The sequence below is a fragment of the Chelon labrosus genome, assembly GCF_963514085.1.
Source record: "Chelon labrosus genome assembly, chromosome: 22".
NCBI classification, from domain to species: domain Eukaryota; kingdom Metazoa; phylum Chordata; class Actinopteri; order Mugiliformes; family Mugilidae; genus Chelon; species Chelon labrosus.
In genome coordinates this window covers 17,466,457-17,491,277 of record NC_140355.1, presented here as the reverse complement: position 1 = coordinate 17,491,277, position 24,821 = coordinate 17,466,457, and the positions used below count along the sequence as shown (strand labels likewise).

The 24,821-nt window shown below is 40.6% G+C and overlaps 3 protein-coding genes across 4 annotated transcripts; 2 read left to right on the top strand and 1 right to left on the bottom strand.

Moving 5' to 3' along the window:
* Positions 1 to 1,790: 1,790 nt before the first annotated feature.
* st6galnac4 (ST6 (alpha-N-acetyl-neuraminyl-2,3-beta-galactosyl-1,3)-N-acetylgalactosaminide alpha-2,6-sialyltransferase 4) lies at positions 1,791 to 5,860 on the bottom strand. The gene is made up of 5 exons (XM_084572901.1): positions 5,122 to 5,860; positions 4,866 to 5,012; positions 3,632 to 4,041; positions 3,029 to 3,136; positions 1,791 to 2,945 (listed from the first exon to the last, which is right to left on the bottom strand). Exons 1-5 carry the CDS (start codon positions 5,131 to 5,133, stop codon positions 2,759 to 2,761), a joined length of 864 nt encoding a protein of 287 aa, XP_084429027.1. The 5' UTR covers positions 5,134 to 5,860; the 3' UTR covers positions 1,791 to 2,758.
* A 396-nt stretch (positions 5,861 to 6,256) lies between these two features.
* On the top strand, positions 6,257 to 16,783 carry miga2 (mitoguardin 2). Of its 2 annotated transcripts, none has more exons than XM_084571762.1 (16): positions 6,257 to 6,297; positions 7,126 to 7,391; positions 7,488 to 7,698; positions 7,803 to 7,918; positions 8,022 to 8,142; positions 8,428 to 8,555; positions 8,774 to 8,891; positions 9,055 to 9,161; positions 9,317 to 9,429; positions 9,854 to 9,926; positions 10,960 to 11,046; positions 11,161 to 11,259; positions 11,958 to 12,092; positions 12,195 to 12,248; positions 12,337 to 12,453; positions 13,287 to 16,783. In XM_084571762.1, the coding sequence occupies exons 2-16, from the start codon at positions 7,296 to 7,298 to the stop codon at positions 13,494 to 13,496; spliced, it is 1,785 nt and encodes a 594-aa protein (XP_084427888.1). In that variant the 5' UTR covers positions 6,257 to 6,297; positions 7,126 to 7,295; the 3' UTR covers positions 13,497 to 16,783. The 2 variants fall into 2 exon arrangements, with proteins under 2 accessions (XP_084427888.1, XP_084427887.1); XM_084571761.1 differs by having other exon boundaries at positions 8,428 to 8,561.
* A 3,368-nt stretch (positions 16,784 to 20,151) lies between these two features.
* On the top strand, positions 20,152 to 24,550 carry dolpp1 (dolichyldiphosphatase 1). Its single transcript, XM_084572948.1, has 8 exons — positions 20,152 to 20,250; positions 20,934 to 21,034; positions 21,181 to 21,265; positions 22,148 to 22,247; positions 22,464 to 22,562; positions 23,572 to 23,700; positions 23,828 to 23,917; positions 24,448 to 24,550. The coding sequence occupies exons 1-8, from the start codon at positions 20,175 to 20,177 to the stop codon at positions 24,482 to 24,484; spliced, it is 717 nt and encodes a 238-aa protein (XP_084429074.1). The 5' UTR covers positions 20,152 to 20,174; the 3' UTR covers positions 24,485 to 24,550.
* The last annotated feature ends 271 nt before the right edge of the window (positions 24,551 to 24,821 follow it).

Here is a 24,821-nt window from a genome sequence, read left to right as displayed (position 1 = left end):
CACTTCCTCACACACACACACACACACACACACACACACACACGCAACTGCTGCTCCTCTGCATCCAGTTACCAGTTATTACCCAGGACAGCCTGGGGCGCCGAAAAGGGGGGGTAAAGGAGACGGATTCTAGGGGCCCATGATTGAGGGGGGCCCAGAGAGGCCCCTAATGATGATGAAATTATAATACAGAAAAAATAATGACACTAAGTTATTAACTAACATATAATCACAAATGTTTTATTTTCAATGTTTTGTTTTGGCGACATCAACGCCTGCAGCCCCCCCCCCCCCCCCCCCCAATTTATGTAAAATGGTTCAGTCCGACTGGACCAGCTGCAGGTAGCGCACCGGCGGTTTGTCACACAGCGCCACAGTAAAAATTTGAGGTCCACAATGTCTCAGGAAAGACTTTGCAGTCTTGCCATGCTGTCAATTGAGAGTCAGTTGGCTAGAAAGCTGGACTTCAAAGACCTGATAAGTGATTTTGCACGTGAGAAGGCTCGGCATTGGGCTTTTGGTGAGAAAAGTTGAGCAAGGACCAGTGATTGAAAGGTTGGAAAAAGGAAGCTTGACTCAGTCGGCAACGTTATATAGTTGCCATTCTTTCATATATTAAGTTCTACTTAAATGATGAGAAATCATATATATTATTATTATATTTTTCATGGAAGAGTTTATTTCCAATTTAAGAATCAGTGTTGCAGCAAATAAATGAATCAAAATGAATTCCATTGTATTCAGAGTGCTCAGTTCTTCCCCTACTGTACATGTCAACTGTCATGTTTTTCTTCTTTCACAAATATGGTAATGATAGTCAAAAATACCATTAAAATGTATAATTGTATGTAAAATAGCATCAAAAAAATTTCGCCGCTGTGTTGGGGGGCCCTGTAAAGATTCTTTTCATGGGGCCCAAAATCCCTAGCGGCGCCCCAGAGGACAGCATCAGCTTTTTAATTTTAAAAGGTGATCACGAATTTTTGAATATTGCTTACAGGAGTTATAAAAACAGAGACAGTGTTAATTTGGATGTTGTAAACTATCTGTGATAAAGTGTCCAGTCTGTCAGCTTGATGTATTGACCTCCTGATGGTAACTTTTCTCTGCCATCCACTGCCCTACTCTACAGTATGATTTGAAAGCTCCTCTTAGCTTTGAATAACACACTGACTTCTAACGTTTTCATTTAGCTCTGATGCTGTGTTTTCAGCTATCGCATTTCAGCGTAGTCAGCAATGTTCTGCTGGAAACTTGAGGCATACCCGTATTTATAACAGGTCAACAGGTTGATTTGTGTCACCTGAATGCTGCGTCAATAGAAACATACAATTCAAAGACGTGGGATCTTTCGTACAAAGGTATTTTTAAATGTTTATGCAGTGAATACTTCCTGATTATTTCCAGGTTAATGTGAAAGATGTGACCGATACTACATATCTTATATTTAGATATTATAATCTTTTATTTTTGGGCCCCACTTTTCTGTTGGTTTTATTTTATCAAGACTTAAGATAATAAAATATACAGGATCTTTTCATAATAAACAGCTCCAGTTAATTCTGGATCTTCTGGATGTAGTATGGTAATAATCTCTTTATATATCTATTAAAATACCATCATTTCATAATCATAATCATTACATTAAATGCATTTTTAAACAATAAAAAACAAAATAAGAAGAACGATAAGGACCACTTTTCCCACCTTTGCATGCACAATGGCAGAATGAGTCCATCTCGTTTGTCTTGTCTCATGGATGATGTCTAATCAGATTGTGTAGAGCCTTTAACCAAATTCTTGTACACACATAGAACAGATCAGACGAAAAGGAATGCACACACACACAGGCAGAAAATATCTGACAGCAGATTTATTCATGTTGTCACTCCACCAGTGACCAGTGCTCATTTTTACATTCAAGTTTTTACTCTCCAGTCATCGCTCGTTATGTTAACTAAGACTCCATTAAGAACACACTTTAGTTCAAACTGTTCCGTTTGGAAAAGCGCTTTTTAGCGAAATACTCATCCAGTAGTGCAAATACTGTTGCGGTCTTTGGAATTAGTCAGAAAAAAAGCATTATGCAACTTAAAAAAAAAAAAAAAAAAAAAAAAGGCAGCCCTATGTCTTTAAATGCAAGCAGGCAGCAAAGTATGATGGGTAAATCGTTTTAAAGTGGACTTTAGAGGACAAAACCAACAACAACTCGTTTTTGTGTTTGTCGTATTGGGCCACATACATTGAAAGTAACAAGAAACCCCAGAATAACCTCCTCCTTTTATAGCTTAGAGTAAGTGGTTGCATTAGCCCCCCCAAGAATCCAATTACATTAGATAGATGGAGCAGTAAAGAAAGTAATTGCAGCCGTGTAAAATAAAATATACTTCCTGTCTCGTGGAATAAAGGTGCATTTTGTAACTTTATATTAAAAAGGCCAGATTGCAGCATAAAGCAAAACTTTGTGCAGAATAAGAGCTAAGGTCAAGGCACAGGTATAAAGACATTAAAAGCTTTGGTAACAGCTGGCTTTAGGGTCTAGTTTTTTCTTTAGTGTCTAGTACTTTAGTGTCTAGTGTCACACTGAGGGTGACACTTGTAACTTGACAGCAGTTTAATACTGGTAAATGCCATCCATAAAAATTGTGCACCGGCAATACAGTGCATTCTGCAACTGAAAAGGTTCCTGCTCAAGTAGTAGTAAAATATTTTGCAAAATACCACAAACCAAATAAATACCGCTGAAGGATCTCGTCGTTCAGAGGCTCCAAGAAGGGCGTTTAAACTCTATCTTGTGACGGGTCGCCCATTTGGCATAGATGGCCTTCTCAGTGATGAAGCGATGGCCGCCGCGCTGCGTGTGCTCATGCACCTTGTACATCTTGCACTCATCGATTCGGTTTTTCTCGTAGTAATGGTAAGGAGCGACACTGTGATTGGCTCGACTGCAAAGGACGGGGTACAGGGTTATTAAGAAACTGAACTTTAATAGATCACATGAGATGGAGCTGGAGTGTATATGTCTCACCTGCAGTAGTTATGGTTGATCATTCCATAAACATGGATGCTGTCACACATATCCATAGCCAGAATCATGGTGAAGAATCCAGTGCTGAGAAACGCCCCCGTTTTCATTCTGAGTGAAATACACAAAACTTTTATTCATCTATTATATTAAAAACAGCTTTTAAAATTCACATATGTAATTTATTGTTACATATCCTAAAAGAAAAAAATCCTATAAGTGAAGTTACTTCCATGCTTTTATTTTATTACTTCTGGTCCCTTTGTGTCTTATTCTGAAAAGTGCTCAGAGCTAACGGTTACGATAAAGACGGTATAATATCATAACAAACGAAGATGACATATGAATATAATATAAATAAATAATAAATAAATAATTAATAGGATTTAAGTTTGAGACTGCCGTTTTAATTTTGTTAGTTTGTGACTTTAATTAATGCGTCATGTTAGCTAACTCTGACTTGCTATTAGCCTAATAATGTAGATATGGTGCGTTAAGGAACAGTTGTAATTTATTGTTTTCTCGTTTGTTTGAGGTTCAGCTGCATGGAAAACATCAACTAATACCTTTTGTTTACTGGATTTGGACATTAAACTCATACTGTACCTGTTTTTCCCAGTTTCCTCCTGAAACACTTTGTCACAGTGCAGAACTTTGTCTCTGGTCACGACGTATATTTTGACTTTGGGGTACTTCTTCGCCATTTTCAGGAGGGCATTGAAGACGCGTCCTTTCCCGTCCTGCCTCATGTTGCGTTCGGGACCCCAGAACACGTACGTGGTCCCGGCCGCCTCCTGGAAGTAATACCGCTCGTTTTTCACCAACAGGGGGACACTGGTGTGGGACACAACACGAACGCTGGTGCGGTTCCCCACGTCTCGCTCGTACCCAACAGTGGGCGCGTTGTTCATCCGGATCACGCATCCGAGTTTGTCGATCTCCTCTCCGGCGTCGGCTCCGAGCATCTGACCGGAGCTGGAGACCAAGGCACACTGGCTGCAGTGCATGTCCAGAAACTGTTGAGAAGCCAAGACAGATTGTGATTTGAATACATAAATACACTTTGCATTGTTACACTTTACATATATTTGGATGCTGTAGTAAAATCATGACAATGAGGCCAGCACTAGTCTAATATGGTTTGCATACAATTCTACATTGCCTTCTACAATATATTTTCACCACGCATATTAACTGCAATGCCCTGCTCTTTTTAAAACCATTATGTTGTGCACAAATATGTCTTGCAATTTTGTAACCTCCAGCTCATTTGCCTCTTCATTTCAGTTTCAAAATAATGGAAACAAGTGTGGGTACATTTCAACATGAAAGCACCTTTGAATCAACAGCTGAGTTGTTCTAAACAAATGCTAAATACCATAACCTTCATGAAATTAAGATTTAGTGCAGTCTATCTAATAGACTGGCAAATTAGTGTATATTACAGATTAATTGCACATTTTTTCCACTTGTTGCAACTATAAATACTCCCTGGAAATGTACAGCATAATTTCCTGCAAACATACAAATACTTCTCACTGTAAATACAGCTACATGTATATAGACATTCATGTTGCTCACATTTACACATTTCCTTTAAGCATACTGGGAATAACGTGTGTAATCAGAGCCATATTCTTTGCATGTGTGCGCAAACATGGCCAAATAAAGGTGATTCTGTTTGTGACCAAAATAAAAAAATAATAAATGCTGGATGGGAATAAGAAAACAGAACAACTTTCACATTTTTTTTTTGAGTGCGCAAAGTAGTTTTCCGCTATGTCTTGGATCCAGATTTCTAGAAGCTTTATTGGTGTGACCTCAGCCTGGGTCATCTCACCTGGCCCATCCAGCCGGGGCCGATCCTCACGTAGCCCCAGAGCCCTTTTCTCCGCGCAGCAGGTGGTGGATCGTCCCGAGTGATCAAATATCCAAACCAAACCAACAGAAGAGTGCCCAGGGTGAGCAGGCAAAGCCAGCGGAGAATCTGCACGATCCAGAAAGAGTGGAGCAGATGGAGTTGAGTGTGAGCATCCGGAAATGTAGCTACTGACACATGAGTATAGGGCTCACATCACATGCATTAAATAACTCACCAGACTGTTCATATCAAGGCCCTGGGAAAAGCCCTGCTCCAGATTAACGCTCTCATTTTTCCCAGCCGGAGAACAGAAGCGCCGAGGGCGACGAGCCAGAGCATCGTAGGGTCATGATCACAGGGGTTTCATGTCTTTTGTGTTTAAATGGCTCCTCGGGCAACTCTCAAGTCCAGGATCCGTTTCCTTTCAGTGGAACTTGTTGCGTTCATCCCCTGACACACCACATGTCCGATATTCGCGTCTAACCTACAGCATGGCTGCAGTGAGCCTACTTACTACTGTACTTTCTACAATCTGTTGAATCGTATTGTCACACCCTGTGTTGACACAGTGGCCCACTGACGATTTCTGTGAACCTGCTTTGTGGTAAATTGAACGACGTCCGTCTACGCATAACAAGGATTCCGCTCAGACTATTTCACAATAAAAGTTGTATAAGCCAATGTAATCAGGTAATATGATCTGGCATTGTATATTGTCGTCTCTTAAACAGTTTGAATTAACTAATTACACAGTTTTCTACAAATTCTACAAATAAGGATGCTATATATTTAATACCTAATCTAAAACAAGCATCACATAACCTGGTAAATGGGTGGCGCATGAGGGGTAGGCATTGACATTTATTCTGAAAGAGACAGACGCATAAACCGGAAATAGTGTTCTAATTATTGTAGTTATTTTAACGGGCCGTTAATGCTACCTTCAGGTGTTACTCGTAAATTCCCCACTTCCTCACTACGAAGCCGTGGAAATGTGTGTCCAGGAACAAACATACATACAAGTAGCCTGCTATTGTTCATTTTGCTTACTTCTTGCGGATGTATTCACACAACGTATCATTTATGTCTACTACCAGTTAAATACTTTATCTATAAACGCATGTGCAGCCCAACTTTCTAACAGTTTCCACGGATTTGGTTCCGTTTTTAATAGGGAGGGGCCACACTTGGAGATCTGTGATCTGATTGGGTATTAAAAGTGATTGCCCCGCCTTCTCTTCATCCGATTGGTTAAGAGAAAATGGAGCCTCTGTACTCCGCTTTCGATTGGCTGATCGCCACGCCAATATTCTTGCTCTCGCTAAGTTACCGCCCAGAGAAAAATTCTTCTGTGCGGCTTTCACTGACTGTGACACGGGAATGTCCTTCCCTGACGCCTTGGATGCTCACGGTATGTACCTACGTAGGGATTATGTTATTAGTTGTGTGTCTCTTGTGAGCGCTGTACACAAGCCTCCCACTGAAGCCCGCGAGGTGTCAGTTCAAACCTCTGCAGCAAGTGTCCGTTTGACCGGGGTGATGCTGGGATGTGAAATGATAGATCAGGTTGAGCTAAGCTAGCTAAGCATGCTAGGTAGCGTTAGCATGCTCGTCTGTGAGGGATGTAACCTTCTTGTTAGTGCTGATTTTGGCCTCTATATACATATAGTTTTAAATAAAGAGCTCAGACCTGCTGTTGGTTGTAGGTAAAAAAAAACATATAAATGGTGGTAGAATTGATTTTGGCCTCAGCTTCCCGGATATGCTCGTGTTTAGCTTTCTGTTCACCTTATTGTTAAGTCTCTTTCAGCTAGCAGCCTCTTCATCATCAATAATTAGTCCAGTCTGACTAGGATATAGCTGTGGTTTAAGTTAACAATGTTAAAATTTAAACGTTTTTCCTCCATGGAGAGAAAATAAGTCAGCCTCTTAGCTCACGACCTGCTGTTTGACATGTCGTTGTGAGGCAGTCTGGTGACCTGTCTGCATACCAGACACAGTAGAGGGATAAGTTAAGTAGCTGGCAAAATGTTACGCTGTTGTGCTGCTTAACAGTTAATGCGAGCTTAATTTCCTCAGGTCAAACCATGCACCTTTCAAAGCTAATTCTGTGTCTGGAGGACATCACCCTGCAATGAACAATAACAACACTGTAATGACAACTTATCATTGCAAGGCAGCTAAAAAGGAGGTAAGCTGCTGCTGCTGGACTAATTTGCAAAACTCTTATCTGTTTTAGGGTGATAAAGCTACACTGGAGCAGTGTGAGGTTCAGAAGTGGATGACTGCGGACGGTACATCAGCGAGCTCTGAGCTGGCCGATCTCAGGGCGAAGAGGAAACCTCATTTCGGGTGAATGCGAAGGGAGTTTTGGAGAGCTGCGGCCTCGAAGGCGTTTCCATTTCTGAGATGTCAGTCAAACGAGCGGATGGGATGTCCATCGCCCAGGCTTTGGCCATGACTGTCGCAGAGATACCGGTCTTCCTTTATTCCACGTTTGGGCAGGTAATTTGCTTTGTGCAAACATGCATTAGTTAAACAGTAATCGCTGTCTCTTGCGGCCTTATTTAGTCATATCCACGATGTCTTTCCTGCTTTCAGTCCATATTCTCTCAGCTGAAGCTAACCCCAAACCTGAAGAAAGTGCTGTTCGCCACAGCGCTGGGCAGTGTGGCCCTGGCGCTCACCGCTCATCAGCTGAAAAGGAGGGGGAGGAAAAGGAAGCAGGCAGCACAAGGGAAGGATGGCCAGAAGACAGTGGGAATACCTGAGGCACTCATAAGGACAGGAAGACCCTCATCATTAAAGAGAGGTGTGCATGAGCTCATGCTGGAAATGTTGAATCATTTTTGGTGTTTTTGTGGCGTGTTGCGTGTCTCTCAGAAGCGTCTATTAAGATGTTTTTATCTTCGACAGCTCCGGTTAACGGCCGACAGATGATGAGTCCCAGCACACGGAGCAATGACACCATGAGTGGAATTTCCTCCCTGGCTCCGAGTAAACACTCCAGTTCGTCACACAGCCTAGCATCGGTTAGTGTCGTACTCCTCGCTTTTTAAATTTTTGTTTCACTTTTGCTTTGTCTTATCATTCTGTCCTTGGTGTGTTCTTGATACGTGTGTTTCTGATAAACAGATGCGAGTGCCAAGCTCCCCAAATCAGTCTGCCAATGCTTCCACCCCCTGGGAAGCAGAGCCTGTGGCGGAAGAGTCAGCGGTCGTAGAGGATGCTAATGCAGAGAATCTCTATTTAATGGGTCAGTATTTATTTATAAATGGTACAAGCACTTCTTTTGGTTGCATTAGCTGAGCAACGAGGACGTTATTCACAATTGCAGAAGGTGGAATGTGAATCAGTCACCCTCATCTTTTCCTTAATCCTGTTCCGTCTCATGTAATTTTATTAGTTTAAAGTCAGTAAAACATCACCCCGATTTCTGCAGCTCTTACGCTCTATTAGTCGCTTTTAGTTCATTGTTTTGATTCTTTTGCTCAGATACAGTTGTTTTAAGTCTCTTAAGTCATTGCTTTTTCCTTTGTAGGAATGGAGCTATTTGAGGAAGCGCTACAAAAGTGGGAACAGGCCCTGAATATTCGGCACCACACCCACTCAACCTCCAGCAACAACAGCCTCGCTCTGCAGGGGGCAACGTGTGGAGATTTCCCCATGGTAACCGTAAGAACCACTACACAGTGCTTCAGACTCTTGTGCATGGGTGGATTACCTCTAGATAGTTGTACATTGTTGTTGTATACAGGGTTGTACACACAGGGTCACTCGACAAGGGCTTCACTGTGCACAATTGTACAAATTATTATATTATTACTGAATAAGGTGCATATTACATATCATTTAAGCCACTTTAATGCTTTTCCATTTGGTTTCAGGTTGAAACTCAGAATAAAGTGTTTGCTGAGAAGTTAGAGACGTTGCTGCACAGGGCGTATCACCTCCAAGAGGATTTCGGCAGCACTATCCCAACAGACAGTGTGCTGGCAGACTTTGGTAAGAGCTTATACTGTATGTCACTTAAAAAGACGGAAGAGCTTTTTAAGTTGAGCTCGATTTTGAAAAGTAAGAAGATGTGTGACACTGTTGAGAGAATCAAGAGTTGAAGACAGTTTACAACTATCCACCTGAGACTTAGTTTGTGTTGTTCCTTTGCCAGAGAGTGAAGGGACTCTTATCTTGCCTCAAGTAGAGAGTTTCCACAGGCTGAAAGATGACGACGCCACTACCGTTACCTCTGATGAGTCCTTCTTCTCGGCTGCAGAGGTGAGTTTCTTTCCTCCGCTCGCCAAGGAGGATCAGAAACACAATAGCAGTCATTTGTATCAAGTAAAAACACTAAATGCACTCCTGTGTCATTAATACCTGCAGATTTTTTTTTTTTGTGTGTCTAACATTGATGGACTGTTTTGTATTTGCAGCTGTTTGATTCCTTGAGTCTGGGGGAGGTCTATCAGCCACTTAAGCCAGCAGCTCTTTATGAAGAAGCCCTGTCTCTGGTCCGGGAGGGCAACGTATCCTATAGGTCCCTGAGGTAACTGTGAAGTGTCTTTACCTAGATTAATACTTAAAGCTGCACTTTTAAATATTCATAGTAGTGTATTAAATAACCATTTATGGGACAAACCTACGGAGAAACCCAACTCTGCCCAGTAGGCATCTGCTTTCAACCAACAAGTTCTGAAAAAGCCTCTCTATGTTACCGCTAAAAAGTAGGTCGTTGGTGACGAACTAGAGGACATAGTGGCGCATTTAGCAGTTAAAGAGCTTTATATTTCCTTTGGGAGTTGGCAAAAACAGAGCTAAGACTCTAAATGCTGGGCTAATATATCTAGACTCCACTGTTTGCTAACATTTCAACTTTTTAAGGTATGTTTGGCCATTTCGCTTTGCCTGTGTGATGTGTACTAGAACAAAGAGAGAGACTGGTCTTTGAGTTTTCTTTCTCTTTCCTCCAGGACTGAATTACTTGAATGTTACGGTGACCAAGACTTTCTTGCCAAGCTCCACTGTGTCAGACAAGCATTCCAGGTCAGTTCACACGGCTTACCCCATAGGTCAGTCATTGTGCCAACCCAATCTCGTTTGAAACCTTTTTAAATATTTTGGAACGGTTTACAGTGATACTCTGTTCCTCCCGCTGCACAACCAGCTGTTATCACCATCTATAGCCGGCCAAAACGTAGACCCTTGTGTACTTTGTGAGCGGAAGCCTCTCATTAACCCCTTGAACCCCCTGTTACTGGGGACAGCTGTGCATACAGATGGTCTCCAAATGTGCCAAAATAGCCAATTTGGAGAACTTACTTGAACATTGAAACCTCTCTAAAACTTCTCTGCTTCTTATACTTACATCAGTCTTTGTATAGGCAGTGTTAATGGGTTCTTTCTTCATTTAACCGGTAACCTAAGAGAGGAAGCATTGCCTTTACTATGAGATAAATATTAGAAAACTGAACCTTGTCTGCTCAGATATATTGTATATTATATATTGAGTGTGTAATTTTCGAGCAGGACGAATAGAAAGAGACCTATTGATCCAGTGTGTAGGATTTAGGGTTATGTTTTCAAGCATAATCACCTGTAACTTCAAATTTTTCATTAGCTTCTAGTCTACTAGACACTGGATCTTTAAAACACTACTCTCCAGCAGTGTTCCCGGTCACAACCTCTACTGGTAGTTTGTAAAGGCCGTGGCTTTCTGCCGGAATCATAATCTCTCATCTCATACAGTATATGTAATGAGACACTAGTAGAAACTTTGCCAAATCTGACAGGTGTATGCAGCCTTGGCACCCACAGGCAGTGAGTCAGGTTTCTCTGCATATGTCAAATCCGGACAAACGCTTCTAGGTCAGATAAAACGACCGCAGCTGCATTCAGGACAGGTGACTCATGGTGTGCCTTACACCTTAAAAAAAATAAAAAATAAAAAATGGATGATATGATGAGCCTTTTGGCTATACACCACATGCAGACAGTTGCACAGCTGGAGTTGAGGAATGTTGAAGATGATTCACTTTCATGTTCAGCTGTGGAGCTGATGTGTTTTCTCCCCCCACAGGTGCTGCTGTTAGATGAAACTCACCGTACATTTTTCATGGAGACCGGAAAGCAAATGATTGCAGGGTTAATGGTGAAGGCAAACAAGGTAAAACACTACTCACCCGGGGATGTTCAATTATTAACACGCCCCATTTTGGATAAACATGGCAAAGGTCTGCTTCTGGTGGCAAATGTTCACAGCTCTTTCTCTTTAACACAGAGTCCCAAAGCCTTCCTAGAAAGCTACCAGGACATGCTGCTCTACACTCAGAGAGAGGACACGTGGGCCGTCAGCAAGATGGAGCTGGAGGGCCGAGGGGTGAGTAATGCTGTCACTGATGTCATGCTATCAAATTTTGTGTTTCTGAATACTTATAGTTCATATAACCGTATGTTGGCGCAGTTTTCAGTGCTTGTGTGTCCTACTGTGAATGTATTCATTAGATACTACAGGAAAGTACATTTTTTTTTATAAGTAAACAAAGTTGAACTTGTCTTTATTTCTAAATTAAAGGCATAGCATGTGTCACAGAGTCACTATGAATGTGTTAAAAGCATTTTCTTTTGGGCACACAATTAATAAAACGGGAGAAGAAAAGATAATAAAACGGATTGTCTACATGCTTTTCTTTGTCACACATGACTGTGTACATATATATCTTGGTGTTATGTTGATTTATATCTTAAGATGATGTGTTAAATGAGCATAATTGTGATCCAAAATTGAATCCATCCGGGATTTATTCAGGAAGTCACTGTTTTGTTCGTCTTCTGAAAACCTAAAGGCCTGATTGACTTTTTTCTTTGCTCATTATCGCCCCCAACTGTTGAGCAGTGGTATAGCGTGATACCACTGGCTCTTCTAGTGTCCATTCACCACATAAATATAAATATAAAATCTCTATATATTCCTTTGAATATTATTATTACACAAGTAGAGTAGCGGTACATCCCGTAAATGGTTAATATTTGTTTTGAAAAAATGTAATCGTTGTCCTTGTGTCTTGATCTCTGCAGGTCGTGTCTATGAACTTTTTCGACATAGTCTTGGACTTCATCTTGATGGATGCGTTTGAAGACCTGGAGAGCCCCCCTTCCTCTGTGGTGGCCGTGCTGAGGAACCGCTGGCTCTCTGACAGCTTCAAAGAGACGGTTAATATAATATATGCGCACAAACACCACCGATGCACTGCACATGCAACGATTCCTCCAGTAACAGAGCCGTGTTGTTTTTTGTTTTGTTTTTTCTCGTAGGCTCTGGCGACCGCTTGCTGGTCTGTCCTGAAGGCGAAACGGCGTCTTCTCATGGTGAGTTTTAGCTCGTTTGCTGTTTTTACCTTGTAAATCAAATGAGTAATGAGATTCTGACTGCTTGTTCTCTTGGTACACTCAATAGGTTCCTGACGGCTTTATCTCCCACTTCTATGCCATATCAGAACACGTGAGCCCGGTTTTAGCTTTTGGCTTTTTGGGGCCGAGGCAGCATCTAAGTGAAGTGTGCACGATTTTCAAGGTGAGAGCACACAGAGCCAAGATGATGTGATTTTTATTGTGTGCAATTTAGTACACTCATCATGAGGAGTAATATAGGTATTTAATAGGCTTATATGGTAGTAATAATAATACGCTCACAGAGCTGCTTTTACGGCCGGAACAAACAGCTGAATAATGAGCTCTGTGGCTCCAGACAGAAAATAATCCTGTTGAGGTCAAAGTCATGCAGCCAGAGTTTGAGGCTTCAGATTTATAAAAGATTTCAAGTTGCGTAATGAGATCCGTACAGTAGAAGCCACTGTTCGGTGCGTGACTCACATTAGAGGTCAATATGTTCATCATTCAAAAGGGGAAACTGGAAGAAGCTATTATTAGCTGTGAGGCTAAGAAGCCACAAGCCTTTCCGACAGAGCTGGCCTCTCCTGAATCGCCCTGATCGGCCGGGCTGCGGGATATTCAAATTGGATTATCGATGTCGTTGTTAAAATATTTAAATGTTCAGATTAGATGAATATGTAAAATGAGAAGAGCCTTGTTCATACACCTTTTGAACTTTGTGGCAGGCACTCACACGGTGACACTAGCAAATGGCTTGGTCTGTTACTAGTTTACAAAACCCAAGAGCCTACATTTCCCATAGTGCAACTCTGATATGTAACCCTGTTGTTATATTATACATTTATAGTCTCTAAACCTTAACAGATGCATTGTCAAATTTCATGTGCATTTTATAGGCTAAGTTATATCCGTGACCTTTTCTCTGTAAAAGCAGCAGGGTGCGCCTTTAAAGTTTGAATGTCACCATATAACAACAGCTCCCGTCGTTAATTTCTCTCCTTCTTTCATCTGCAGCAACAAATCGTGCAGTACCTTAAGGATATGTTTGATCACGACAAGGTCCGCTTCACCTCCGCTCAGTGCTTGGCCGAGGACATCCTCAAACTCTCCCACCGCAGGAGCGAGATTTTATTGGGGTACCTGGGGATCGACAGCCTCCTGGAGCTCAACGGCGCCCTGCCCAGAGACACAGAGGGGTCCTCGGGGACCGGCTCGGACAACTAGGGTCACTCGGCGAGGGCTTCGCTGCGCTTGTGCGGGCTGGGAACGTGGGAACGGCAAGGAGTCGCAGCTCAACACTTGATTTATACCGGACTCAATCATGCTCCTGTGACAAACTGCGAACCAGCATTATTCATTTATCCATCTGTGTTCCTTAAACACGACCACTGTAATAGGATATATTTTCACCAGACCGACAGTATCACCGGTCACCGATCACGAGGGGAGACCTCCTATGACTCCACCTCTCTCTCGTGATGCTGCTGCTGAGTTGCGTACGGGGGAAAGCGGACTGTAACGCAATCACAGACCCGCGAGGACTTGTCTCTGCCTTGTTGGTTGACACGGATAAAACACAGCTGACAGATGCACCTCAAATACGTGAAGACTGGGCCTTCTACACTATCACCAGAGTCCCTTAGGAGCTCATCATCATCAGCTGTGTGGAATAGAGCGGGATATCATTACCACTATGTCATTATTATGTGAAGAAGAAATGGTGTGAGAGTTGATATTGTGTGTTTCTATTGTTTTATATTAAAAAAAAAAAAAAAAAGGGAAGGAGATTTGTTAAAACCATGACAATTCCTGAGAACCTGGGCCAGCTGAAGATGAACGGCTTTGGACGCCACTTGTTTTGGAGCAGACTAAGATGCTCCAAAAAGAGTGTGTTTAAAAAAAAAAACATGTAAAATGATGAATAATGGCAAATGGACATAAATGCAGTAACTCAGCAAATTTGTAAAACTGTACTTTCTCTAAACCTCGTATTTGATCCTCCAGGTGACTGCTATCAGTCTTAAATGGCACAAAAGAACTCCCACTACATAAACCAAGTGTGAAAACACCCAGGGCATCATTCCCAGCTTGGAATAGAAGACAGAAAACAAATATCTCCAGTACACTTGAGCGCTCTCAGGTCGTAATGAGAAGCTTGAAATCGATATTGGCTACTGCAGAACTTTTTCAAATGTTTTATCTGGTTCAGCTGCTTGAATCGCTTCAAAATATCTGGACCCAAATCTTAAAATCTTCTAGTCTATGGATTTGAAATATATGAATATTGACTGAGTTGTTTTAACCAAAACGGTGTGGATGTGTAAAGTTTGAAACAATCATACTTCCTCATTTGTGTTTATTGTCGTATTGTTAAAGTCAACCGGCTGTAGATGAATAGTTTTCACCTAATAAGCCTTTATCACAGCAGACAGTCTTGACTCGCCGTAGCAGGAAAAGCGCATTTGTGAGCGATCTCGTCATTCAAGTCTCCGTTAAACTCCTGTGTCCCAGTGAACTGTGACGGTGGGCCAACGTGCACAGTAACAGACCCGTTCTGTAGCGGTCATTTTGACCGGTTGCATTCCATTTAGGTTACCCGCGCGGCTCCAGGGCCTGGGTATTATGCACTCGCTGACCTGGTTTACTATGCCACCATTCACGTTTTTGGTTTTTGTTTGTTTATAACCGCTTTTCCTGCTGTGACGAGTCAAGACGTGTTCAGGGGAAAGAGGCATATGTATGTTTGTGACTGTACGAAGGTGCACAACTTTGGTCTCAAACACAATTTTACCATCAATGCTTCTCTAAAATTAGTTTATGTTTTTCCCAACACTTGTTAAAAAACTGACATGGCCTCTAAATGAATCCGTGCCATCTACTGTAGTCGTCTAAGGACAGATCAGCGTAGAGTTAGTCGAATCTGTGTAAATGCACTGATTGTGAGCTCTCCTTGTTTTTTCAATACTGTGTACATGTTGGATCACAGAGTCCAAAGGGGCACTAAGACGCCAAGTTAAACCGATGTTTCCTTTGCAATCCTAACATGCATAGTAACTCCACTTCTGTAAAGGCAGATTTGTGGTATGCAGATTGTAGTTTATGTCTAAGAAGCAAAAAAACTGTCAAACTAAATTATCTTAGTGAAATGTAATGAAAACATTATTTATTATTAACGGCAGAGGACGTATAGTATGTGTGCTAAATGATCATTTGTGTTTCGCAGTCCAAAGGATGTTTTAATTTAAATAATTTATCATACAGAATAGCGGAGATCAGCGATTTGTTACTCGTATAAGTGTGTGGGTTTTTTTTGTTTTTTTTGTGGCACTGATAATCTATTGCCTCTTAAAAGTTCACTTTTTGGCTCCTTAGACTGTACTGGCTGTGTGAGGAGTCAGTATTTTTTGTGTTTCTGTCAAACATGAACCAGGGCTATAAACTGAGCTTTCACATGAAAACATCTGGTTCCTTGTTTCGACCGACGTGCAGCTTTGTGTTCCCGAGTATTTTGCACTTTAACAGAAAGAAGATGCAGGAATGTCCAATGACAATTATAATAATAATAATAATAATCAGCTTGAGAATTCACATGTACAGAACTGACATATTGTTGATAATATAGAGTATAAATGCTGCAGAAATTATCTTTCCCAGAAAACAATATTATTATGGAAATGGTTTATCGTAGTCATTATCCTAGGTTGTGTTTAAGTGTGCGCCTTTAAAATATTCAAATTGCTTGTGGTCTGTTCCCCGATGAACTGCTTTAAGAAATATGTTCTCCCTCGTTTTAGTCCCGGTATTGTAGAGTATGTATCATGCAGGCAAATGCAGTAATGGAAAATGCTTGTGTCGAGTCTTGTGTTCACAGATTGGTCTGCTTTCTCTGTGACGGTAGATGAACCTTTGCATGTTAACAGTGTAGATTCTCTGATATGCATCTTCATGCGACATGTAGACCCGGGGGGGTTGAGACGGTTTAAAAATAGGCTGAAGAAAAAGTATTTAGAAAATTATAATAATTTGAAAGTTAGGATTGAGGCCTGCTTAGTCAATATCAAATGCATTCTAGAGGTTTACGTTGATTTCAGATGGCCAAAATGTGGAAGGATTTTTATTTTCTGACAGTCACTGTTGTACATTACAAGTGTCCTCTCCATGCCTTTTGTCTTTTCTACTGTTAAATTACGATGCCAGCACAAACTGTAAATTGACTTTAATTCTCCGTATTAAATGTTATTTTTTGTTATTAAATCAAAACGTTTATTTTGCCTTTTCCCAACTGATGACGGCCTGTTGTGTTTTTCCTTTTTTAACCAGGGAGCAACATTTCTAACACAATTTGTTTTTTTTGTTAGAATATATAGAGACTAAAAGGTGCTTAATTTAAAGCAATAGTGTAGGTCCTGAAAGAGTGAATACGAAAAATTATAATAAACAAATGTCAGTCGGCGAATCCACCGGCCGTTCTGTGTCGAGTTTTGCATGTTGTCCCTGTGTCTGTGTGGGTTCTCTCCAAGTACTCCAGCTTCCTCCCACCGTCCAAAGACATGCTCGTTAGGTTAACTGGTGATTCTAAATTGGCCGTAGGTGTGAGTGTGAATGGTTGTCTGTCTCTCTGTGTTAGCCCTGAGATAGACTGGAGACCTGTCCAGGGTGTAACCCGCCTCTTGCCCAATCTGCGGTTCAGGTATTTTGATCCCTCGCCTTTTCGCGTGCCAAAGTGTAATGTAAGACACAAAACCTGACACTGCTGCAGAGAGCATACGTGCACCTTGCATGGCAGCTCTAATGCCATCGTCGTGTGTGTGTTTGTGTGAAAGAGAAGTACTATAAAGCACTTTTAAGAGGGAGAAAAGTGTTATATAAATCCAGACTATTTACCATTTAAAATATATATATATATTCTGAGTGTTGCCAGAAACAGCAAAGGTACAGGTTTGTATGCCGCTCCTCAAGCACATTATAGAACAACCTAAACTTAAAATTAAATTGTTCTCTAGAAAAATACTGATGGTTCATTTCACTCCTTTGGTTCAGACTTTAATAGTTCCAAAATTATTGCACTGACTGCTGTAAATGTGTTTAAACATTCATGGTTTTCAGAAAACAAATCCAAATAAAGCTTAAATAAAGTTTCATTTTTCTCTAATACACATGCGAAACTAAATTTAATTAGCCAGCATGCTAATATGCTAAACTAAGATAGTGAACATGGTAAACATTCCATTCATTAGCATCTTAGCAAGCAGGGATTAGCAATTAGCTGAAAGCTAAAAATCACATCACAGCTTCATAGCATTGAAGTGGTTCATAAAAAGTCAAATTTGCACAGTTATTAACTACTGGTGTTTGTTAAAGCTACTTAGACTATTATATGGCAGAAAGAAACTGTGATAAAAACAGAGGAAAGCTCTGTAGTGATTCTGTATCAGGCCAGTGGAGGGAGCACAACTCTTTATAATTTCTAGTTTAGACGCCTTGTTATCTCTTCTCCCAGCAGTAAGACATTTTAGCTTGAGGACATTAACTTTAAACTCTGTATTCTCAACAAGTGACATACTCAATGTGCCTTACTGATCAGCCCAAACTTCTGTTTTAAGCTTTTTAACTGTTCATTTATCTGCTTAAATAAATCACTTTCTTTGGAAAAAATATATCAGGTTTCTCATAGAATCGATATAAATTGGTTATTGAGGCTCTGAACTGTTCCTAAAGTGTCATTTTTAAGACTGCTGCATCAGATAACATTTCTCTCCAATACGCTATGAAGTACACTCTACTTACTTATGCACATAATTAATCTATCTTCTCCGTGCTTCCTCTGTTGTGGTTCTTTGACATTTAGCTAATCTGAATCATCAGTTACAGTGACTCTCTGTAGAGAAAAATAAAAAAAGTTAAGAAAGTTTGTACTTGTTCTGGCTCTTGTTGTTTAGCTACTATGCACGTCCTGTTTCTCCGCTCTGTGTGCACCTGTTACACATGACTGACCTGTGTGAGCTGCAGCACGTCAGCGAGTGTGCGTGTCTACTGTAGCTCTGTATCTGTGCAACCGTCGGTTTACTTTTCTGAATCCAGTTCTCTGTTTGTCAGTCCCAGTTCTTTGCTTAACGACCGGCTTTGTGCTGTAGCCCCTGAAGACGACCGGCTGATTACCAGTTAACAGACTTCATCAAACATGAAAATGAATGAATTTGACCAATGCAAAGACAAATCAGAACGCTCTGTTCTTCTATGTCTGGACAATGAACTGTTTAGCCATGTGCACAAAGTCAATTTATTGTCACCTTATGTAGCTTACATACAACTTTCCTGTTTCAGAATGAACTAAAATACTAAAATAGTGCTCTTGAGCAGATGTAGAAGTGAAATTGTCCTGGTTGGATTACTGTGTGTTTAATTGGAAAGACTAGTAAAGTGTGGGGTTGTTCTTAAAATTAAGATTAACTGATTAGAAAAAAATAAATGTGTTGCAGACCTACTCTTAGAAATGGCTTTATACACACTACATCTCTCTGCATAAGGCATGGTCTTATTTAGTTTAAATTTGTGCATCGTTTGCACTATTCAAATGAGAAGCTGGCCAGAATATACCCTGACGTTAACCCTAAATGTCCAAGATGTAGCCACAGTCCAGCTACAGTGGGTCATATGTTTTGGTCGTGCAGATCTCTGAACGGCTTCTGGACAAACATCTCTGAAGCTATGTCTTATATACGTGGTGTCAATGTAGACCCTAATCCACTAATCGCAATCTTTGGAACTACACCCTCAGGTGAAAATTTTACTACTCTACAGTCCAATGCCATAGCTTTCTTAACACTGATGGCACGGAGGCTAATTCTTATGCAATGGAAGTCGGTAAGACCTCCCTCATTTAAACACTGGGTTAAGGAGGTGCTCTCTGTGATTCCACTGGAGAAGCTGAAGTATAGTCGCAGCAGACGCAAGGATAGATTTATTCAAACCTGGACTCCCTTCATAGAGTTTGTTGAGAACTTATCTTTCATTTGATATCACTCTACCATATTAACCTTTACGCATATGAAATGACCAGCTGGATCTGTGCGTATGATTGAAGGTGTCCCCATCATGTATTTTTTTTTGTTTTTGTTTCTTAATATACAAGATTATACTTCGTGAGAGTCTGCATGAGCTTTGTATTCAGTTGATAGTATATGTGTGAGAATTATATTTATGAGTGTGCATACATAGCAATATAAGAATTTGTCAGTCCGTCTCTCTTTCATGGTATCCACATTTACTTTATGTATGTTTTTTTGCGCTTTGGTCTTGGGGTGGGTGGGTAGGGTTGATTTGTTGTTGTATGTTCACTGTTCTGTAACCTTGAAAATGAATATAAATAAAGTTCTCAAAAAAAAAAAAAGGCTTTTAATAGAGCGCTAAAGCTTTAGTTGTAATCTCTAAATCATAATTTACATTCAATCTACAACTTGTAATCCATTGTAAATGAAAAAAATTAAAAAAAATAAATTAGTAATGATGACCAATGTGGTAAGTAATTTATAGTGTTGATTCTAATTTAATTTAATTTCATTTCATTTCATTTCATTTCATTTAATTTAGTATCATTTATTATATTTAGATAATTTTACAATAGAGGAAAATATAATAAAAAATAATATTTATTTATTTATTTTAATATATTTTTTGAATGAGTGCATTTGGCTGCTTTAAAATATGGAGTGCTGGACTTTTGTGTTTTTTGTTCATTCAATAATTCTTCTCTATGGGCAACATATCTCATCTGCGGGGGGCTGTCGGGATTGGACGGCTCCTCAGCTGCCGGGGCCCGTTTGAACGCGGAGCTCCGTTCGCCATTGGTCGGACACGTGTCTGGGGCGTTTCACTGGGACTGCCCGGTTGTGTCCGGGTAAGATGGCGTTGGAAGAGCACTGCTCGGCACCACCTCGATGGCGGTCCATATCTCTCACACACGTAGAGTTCGCCGAAGGTACGTAAACTCAACGGCTTCGTTGCGCCGCCGAAGCTGCGCCCAACCGCCGGCGGCTCTGTCATTTCGGGGGCATTTTGTGTTTTGTTGCCACTGAATGGACGCGGCCGTCGGGTGACACTGCCAAATTGTGAGCCGCTCAAACAACACGAGCGCAGCGGGGAATGTAACCCGGACTGCAAAATTGTGAGACAGTGCCGCATGCGCAGTTTGTAATAATGTCCACAATGAAGGCTAGCTAGCTAGCTTGCTAGCTGTCTTATTAATGGGTTTGATATTTCCTCTCGAGGGTTAATGTCGTCTTCCGTAAGAATTATTTGACAACATTAAAGCTTTCCGAAAAGAAAAACATAATTTATGACTGTGGTGGAAGTAGCGAGGTATTTCCCCGTGTAGCATTGTAGCTATGGCTAACCTAGTAGCTAGCTCTATGGCCTCATTATCATTAGTGTAACTAGCATAAAGCACACTGCACCGGGGTGTATGTATTAACAAAATCAAACGTTGTGCTCTGGTAGTTTGACAATGGCTTAGCTGCCTCATTATACTAGCTTCCTCCTTGTACTGTCTGTAACTTCACCATCCCGTGCTAGGTAAGTCAGAAAGTGTCACTCCCACCAGGGTTAAGTGACTTTACTAGTGTTTGTGTGTCTTAACAGCAGTGCTGTGTCTCTGTGTCTCAGGTGATCTGACGGGACAAGTGCTGGCCTACATCAGTCTCCTACCCATAGCAATCCTTGTGGGTTTTGTCACACTCATAGTGTTTAAACGGGAACTGCACACGGTGAGTCCTGCACATGCACTTGAAAGTTGTGTTTTTTAGAAAAAGCAGCAGGTTTAAAGTCAGCCAAGCTGTTATTTGTCTCACAGGGGCTTGAACGGAAGTGTGTAAGAGCTCGCGTGTTGATCTCTTTATTTATTTATGTACAGATTTCCTTCTTCGGTGGGCTCATCCTGAACGAGGGAGTGAACTGGCTGCTGAAGCACATTCTCAGAGAGCCGCGCCCATGTGCAGGTGAGTGAAGGAACTCTCAATGTGTGGTTGCCAGGGTTGGGCAACACTACGACAAAAACATCACGGTAGTGTCGGCTTTAGGTGTCAATCGCAGGGTCTGTTCACGCATATGTCTAATTTAAGCGCAGCACGTTAGATGGTGTTAAGATGAGAAGCCGACAGTCTTGTATAGTGCAAAACGGGTAAAAAGTATTTTAAAAAGGTTCTTGTTTGAATAACGTTACTGCATCTCGGGCTAAATTAGGACTTAAAGCAGACGCAGTAAATCTGTTATGTACAAATTTGCCTGATGAAAATGCCCTCCTCTTCACCTATATGTTTTGCAGAAATAAAAAAAAAAAAAACAAAGTAGAAATAAAATTCTTTTCCTAACTGAATGATTATAGCTTTAACCCAACATATTGTCTAGAAAACGTATTAAACAATAATAATTAAAATACTATAAGTTCTCACAGCCCTAGGTGATGTCTGGTTTATTCCAAAAAACAAAGATATTCAACTTACATTTAACATATTATCGGTAAAAGCAGCAAATATACTAAATTAAGAAACTGAAACAAGAGAATATTTGAGTCTATTTCACAAAATTACTCAAAAAACTGATCATTGTAGTAATGATTGAGTATTTTTGACCATTTCTTTGTGCTCCAGAATAGATCTTAGATAATCTGAATATTTACATTTCTGGCAAATTGGGCTACAATTACGAGCGACTTCAAAATTAGCTTTGGACTAGTATTTGTATAAAGTTGAGTAATGAGATCTATGTTACCCTTTACATTGGTGACAGCCCTGTTCTAAATGCTTATAATGTTATAAGAAGGTGTTACAGCATGTGTTGCATCTATGCTTATATAAGGCTCTGTTTTCTTTTTTCTGCAGGGGCTCACACAAACCTGCACACAGACTATGGGATGCCCTCCAGTCATTCCCAGCTTATCTGGTTCTTTGTTGTTTACTTCTTTCTTTTCCTTTATTTAAGGTGAGCTTGTTTTCCTTCACATCCGGGCGGAGGGGGGAGGTTTGCTTACACGAGCAGACGGCTGTGAAATGATAGCAGCTACATGTAGAAAATGTAGAAAAAGTGGAATAAGATTTGTGTTAATTTTGGAAAAAAAAGTAGGAATCCCGGGGCTTGTATTTAACCTTGACATGATGTTGATGTCGCGGTGTGGACTCACGCTGCTTTCTCTCACAGAATGCATCAAACGAACAATGCTCGATGTGTGGACCTGCTGTGGAGACACATACTGTCCATTATCCTGTTGGGCATAGCCTTATCAGTCTCATACAGCAGGTAAGGCGCTGCACAACAATTGCACTGGAAAATTAAATAGGACGCTAATTTGCACATGCGCATAATGCATGTTGTGATCTTGTATGTGCTGTATACTTGACCGTATTCTTCTTCCACCATGTTCAGCTAAACACAATAATGTAATCTTGGAGTATGATGAGGGCTATTGTATCAACACCTGCTTTGTGAGACGACTTTAGCCAGAAAACAATAAGTTACATTTGATCCATAAGAATCAACTTTAGCTGGTGTCAGTCACCTACTTTTGTGATTTGAAAAGGACTTGGCAAATCTGTGTAATATTTAAAATTCAATGGTGAAGCCTAGTTACTTGCTCCAGATCATGCATAAACAGCCCTCTAATATTCATAGATCCAACTGCTCCTCTTGCACTATATATCCTGTCCATTTTTGTGTTTTCCTCAGTATTATTATTATTAAAAAAATACTTTTAATTGATATTCTGCCCTGTCATTGTGAAATTAAATGTACTATTTAGATTACACCACTTGACCAAACCAGTTTCCCTCCTAGTTATCAGCAGAGATTGTCCTGTAAGTCCATCTCGCATCTTTGAGCAAACTTAAGTGTGTCTCACAGTAAATTTTAAATGTAGTATGTGAGTTTTAATTTACAATCAAACAAGCTGAATACGTAGATTGAAAGTGGAACTGGTGCATCAGTGTGCTGGTCGAGTATGGCACCATAAGCATATCCTATATAGTATGAACTTAAAAAAAAATGCATGGTTACAGCAAATTATTACTCTTATTATGAATTAATCTGATGATTATGTTCTTGCTTTTTTATATAAAATGTCAGAAATAGGTGAACATTTACCCATTTATTCTTTTTACTATTAAAAACAACAACACACACTATCATTATCATGATTAAATGGACAACAATGGATTATTTCAACCTTGAGAACAGAATAAATTGATTATTGTTTGAAAAATCCCTCACCAACTTTGCTATCTGTTCTTTTTCCTCCTTCCTTCTTTTCTAGGGTCTACCTGTTGTACCACACCTGGGGCCAGGTTTTCTACGGCGCAGTGGCCGGTAGTACGATTGGCATAGTCTGGTTCTTTTTCACACAAGAGGTGCTGACACCATTATTCCCCAAAATAGCAGCATGGTAAGTAGATCTCTCATTTCTCTGCTTCCCTCTTATGTCACGACAGGGGGAGGGCGACTCCTCCTCAGCCTGAATATAAAACCAGTTATGTTTTTGTTTTTAATATTCTGTCCTTTCAAATTGACAGGCCAATATCGGAGTACTTCCTGGTGCGAGACACAAGCCTGATCCCCAACATATTATGGTTCGAGTATACAGTGACCAGATCAGAGGCAAGGTAAGACGCCATCACGCGCACATCTTTCACCATTAAGCCCTGAGTAAACCTAAACATCCAGTTGAAATAGACCTTGCTAGAGGAAATGTTCTGCAGTTTTATTAATGTTTATATGGAAGTGATTTAATATGCCAGTGCATTTAATTGGAATACCTGTATAAGAAGCACAAGGGAGACCTACACAATATCAGGAAGGTGGTCGTAATGTTGTGCCTGATCGGTGTACATGCATGGCTTTTTTGGTGAGCTAACTGGCTAACCTGCTAGCAAGCCAGTTTTGTCCTGTTTTCTCTGTCTCTTTTCCAAATTGTACATAATTAATTAAAGTTATTGAAGAGGGGGTAAACATTGAATGTTTGCTAACTAGCTTACTGTCCATTAGCAAGCTTGTAAGCCTGTTTGCTAATGAGGCGTTCACAAGGATTAGCCACACTAGCCAATCCACTTATTTCCAGAGATTCCATTATTATGTCAAGGCTTTAAATATGACTGCGCCACAAACTTTTTTATTTATTTTTTTGCTCTTCTAGGAACAGACAACGAAAGCTTGGAACAAAACTTCAGTGATGTCCACAGCTCTTTTTTTTTTTGAAACTGAGTTTAGGACCACACGCGCACACACACACATATACATTTTCACGTACACACAAAAAGCAAAATGCTCACTCGACAAAAACACACTGGAGAACCATCTTTTTGGACTGACGCGGTTGCAAGGAGCAAAGGGCAAAAAAAAAAAAAAAAGAGAAAAACACGTTTACAGGTGGCGAAAGAGTGCCTGGACCCGGCCCGGAGCCTACAGCCTGAGCAAGTCCGTCCACACGCCTCTCCTTGTTGTACAGCTTGCCCCGAAAATGCTCTTCAATGCATGCAAGACTGTGCAAGAGGCATACTATTTAATGAT

Bases quoted from the DNA above. Each gene is read 5' to 3' on its own strand.
- dolpp1 (XM_084572948.1), top strand. From the start codon at position 20,175: ATGGCGTTGGAAGAGCACTGCTCGGCACCACCTCGATGGCGGTCCATA. The intron at 23,701-23,827 runs GTAAGTAGATCT...TCAAATTGACAG, and splicing joins TTCCCCAAAATAGCAGCATG to GCCAATATCGGAGTACTTCC. The intron at 23,918-24,447 runs GTAAGACGCCAT...TTGCTCTTCTAG, and splicing joins GTGACCAGATCAGAGGCAAG to GAACAGACAACGAAAGCTTG.
- miga2 (XM_084571761.1), top strand. From the start codon at position 7,296: ATGTCAGTCAAACGAGCGGATGGGATGTCCATCGCCCAGGCTTTGGCC. The intron at 11,260-11,957 runs GTGAGTAATGCT...TGATCTCTGCAG, and splicing joins TGGAGCTGGAGGGCCGAGGG to GTCGTGTCTATGAACTTTTT. The intron at 12,093-12,194 runs GTTAATATAATA...TTTTTCTCGTAG, and splicing joins CTGACAGCTTCAAAGAGACG to GCTCTGGCGACCGCTTGCTG.
- st6galnac4 (XM_084572901.1), bottom strand. The intron at 4,042-4,865 runs GTGAGATGACCC...GCTTCTCAACAG, and splicing joins GCCCCGGCTGGATGGGCCAG to TTTCTGGACATGCACTGCAG. The intron at 2,946-3,028 runs GTGAGACATATA...CGTCCTTTGCAG, and splicing joins ATCAACCATAACTACTGCAG to TCGAGCCAATCACAGTGTCG.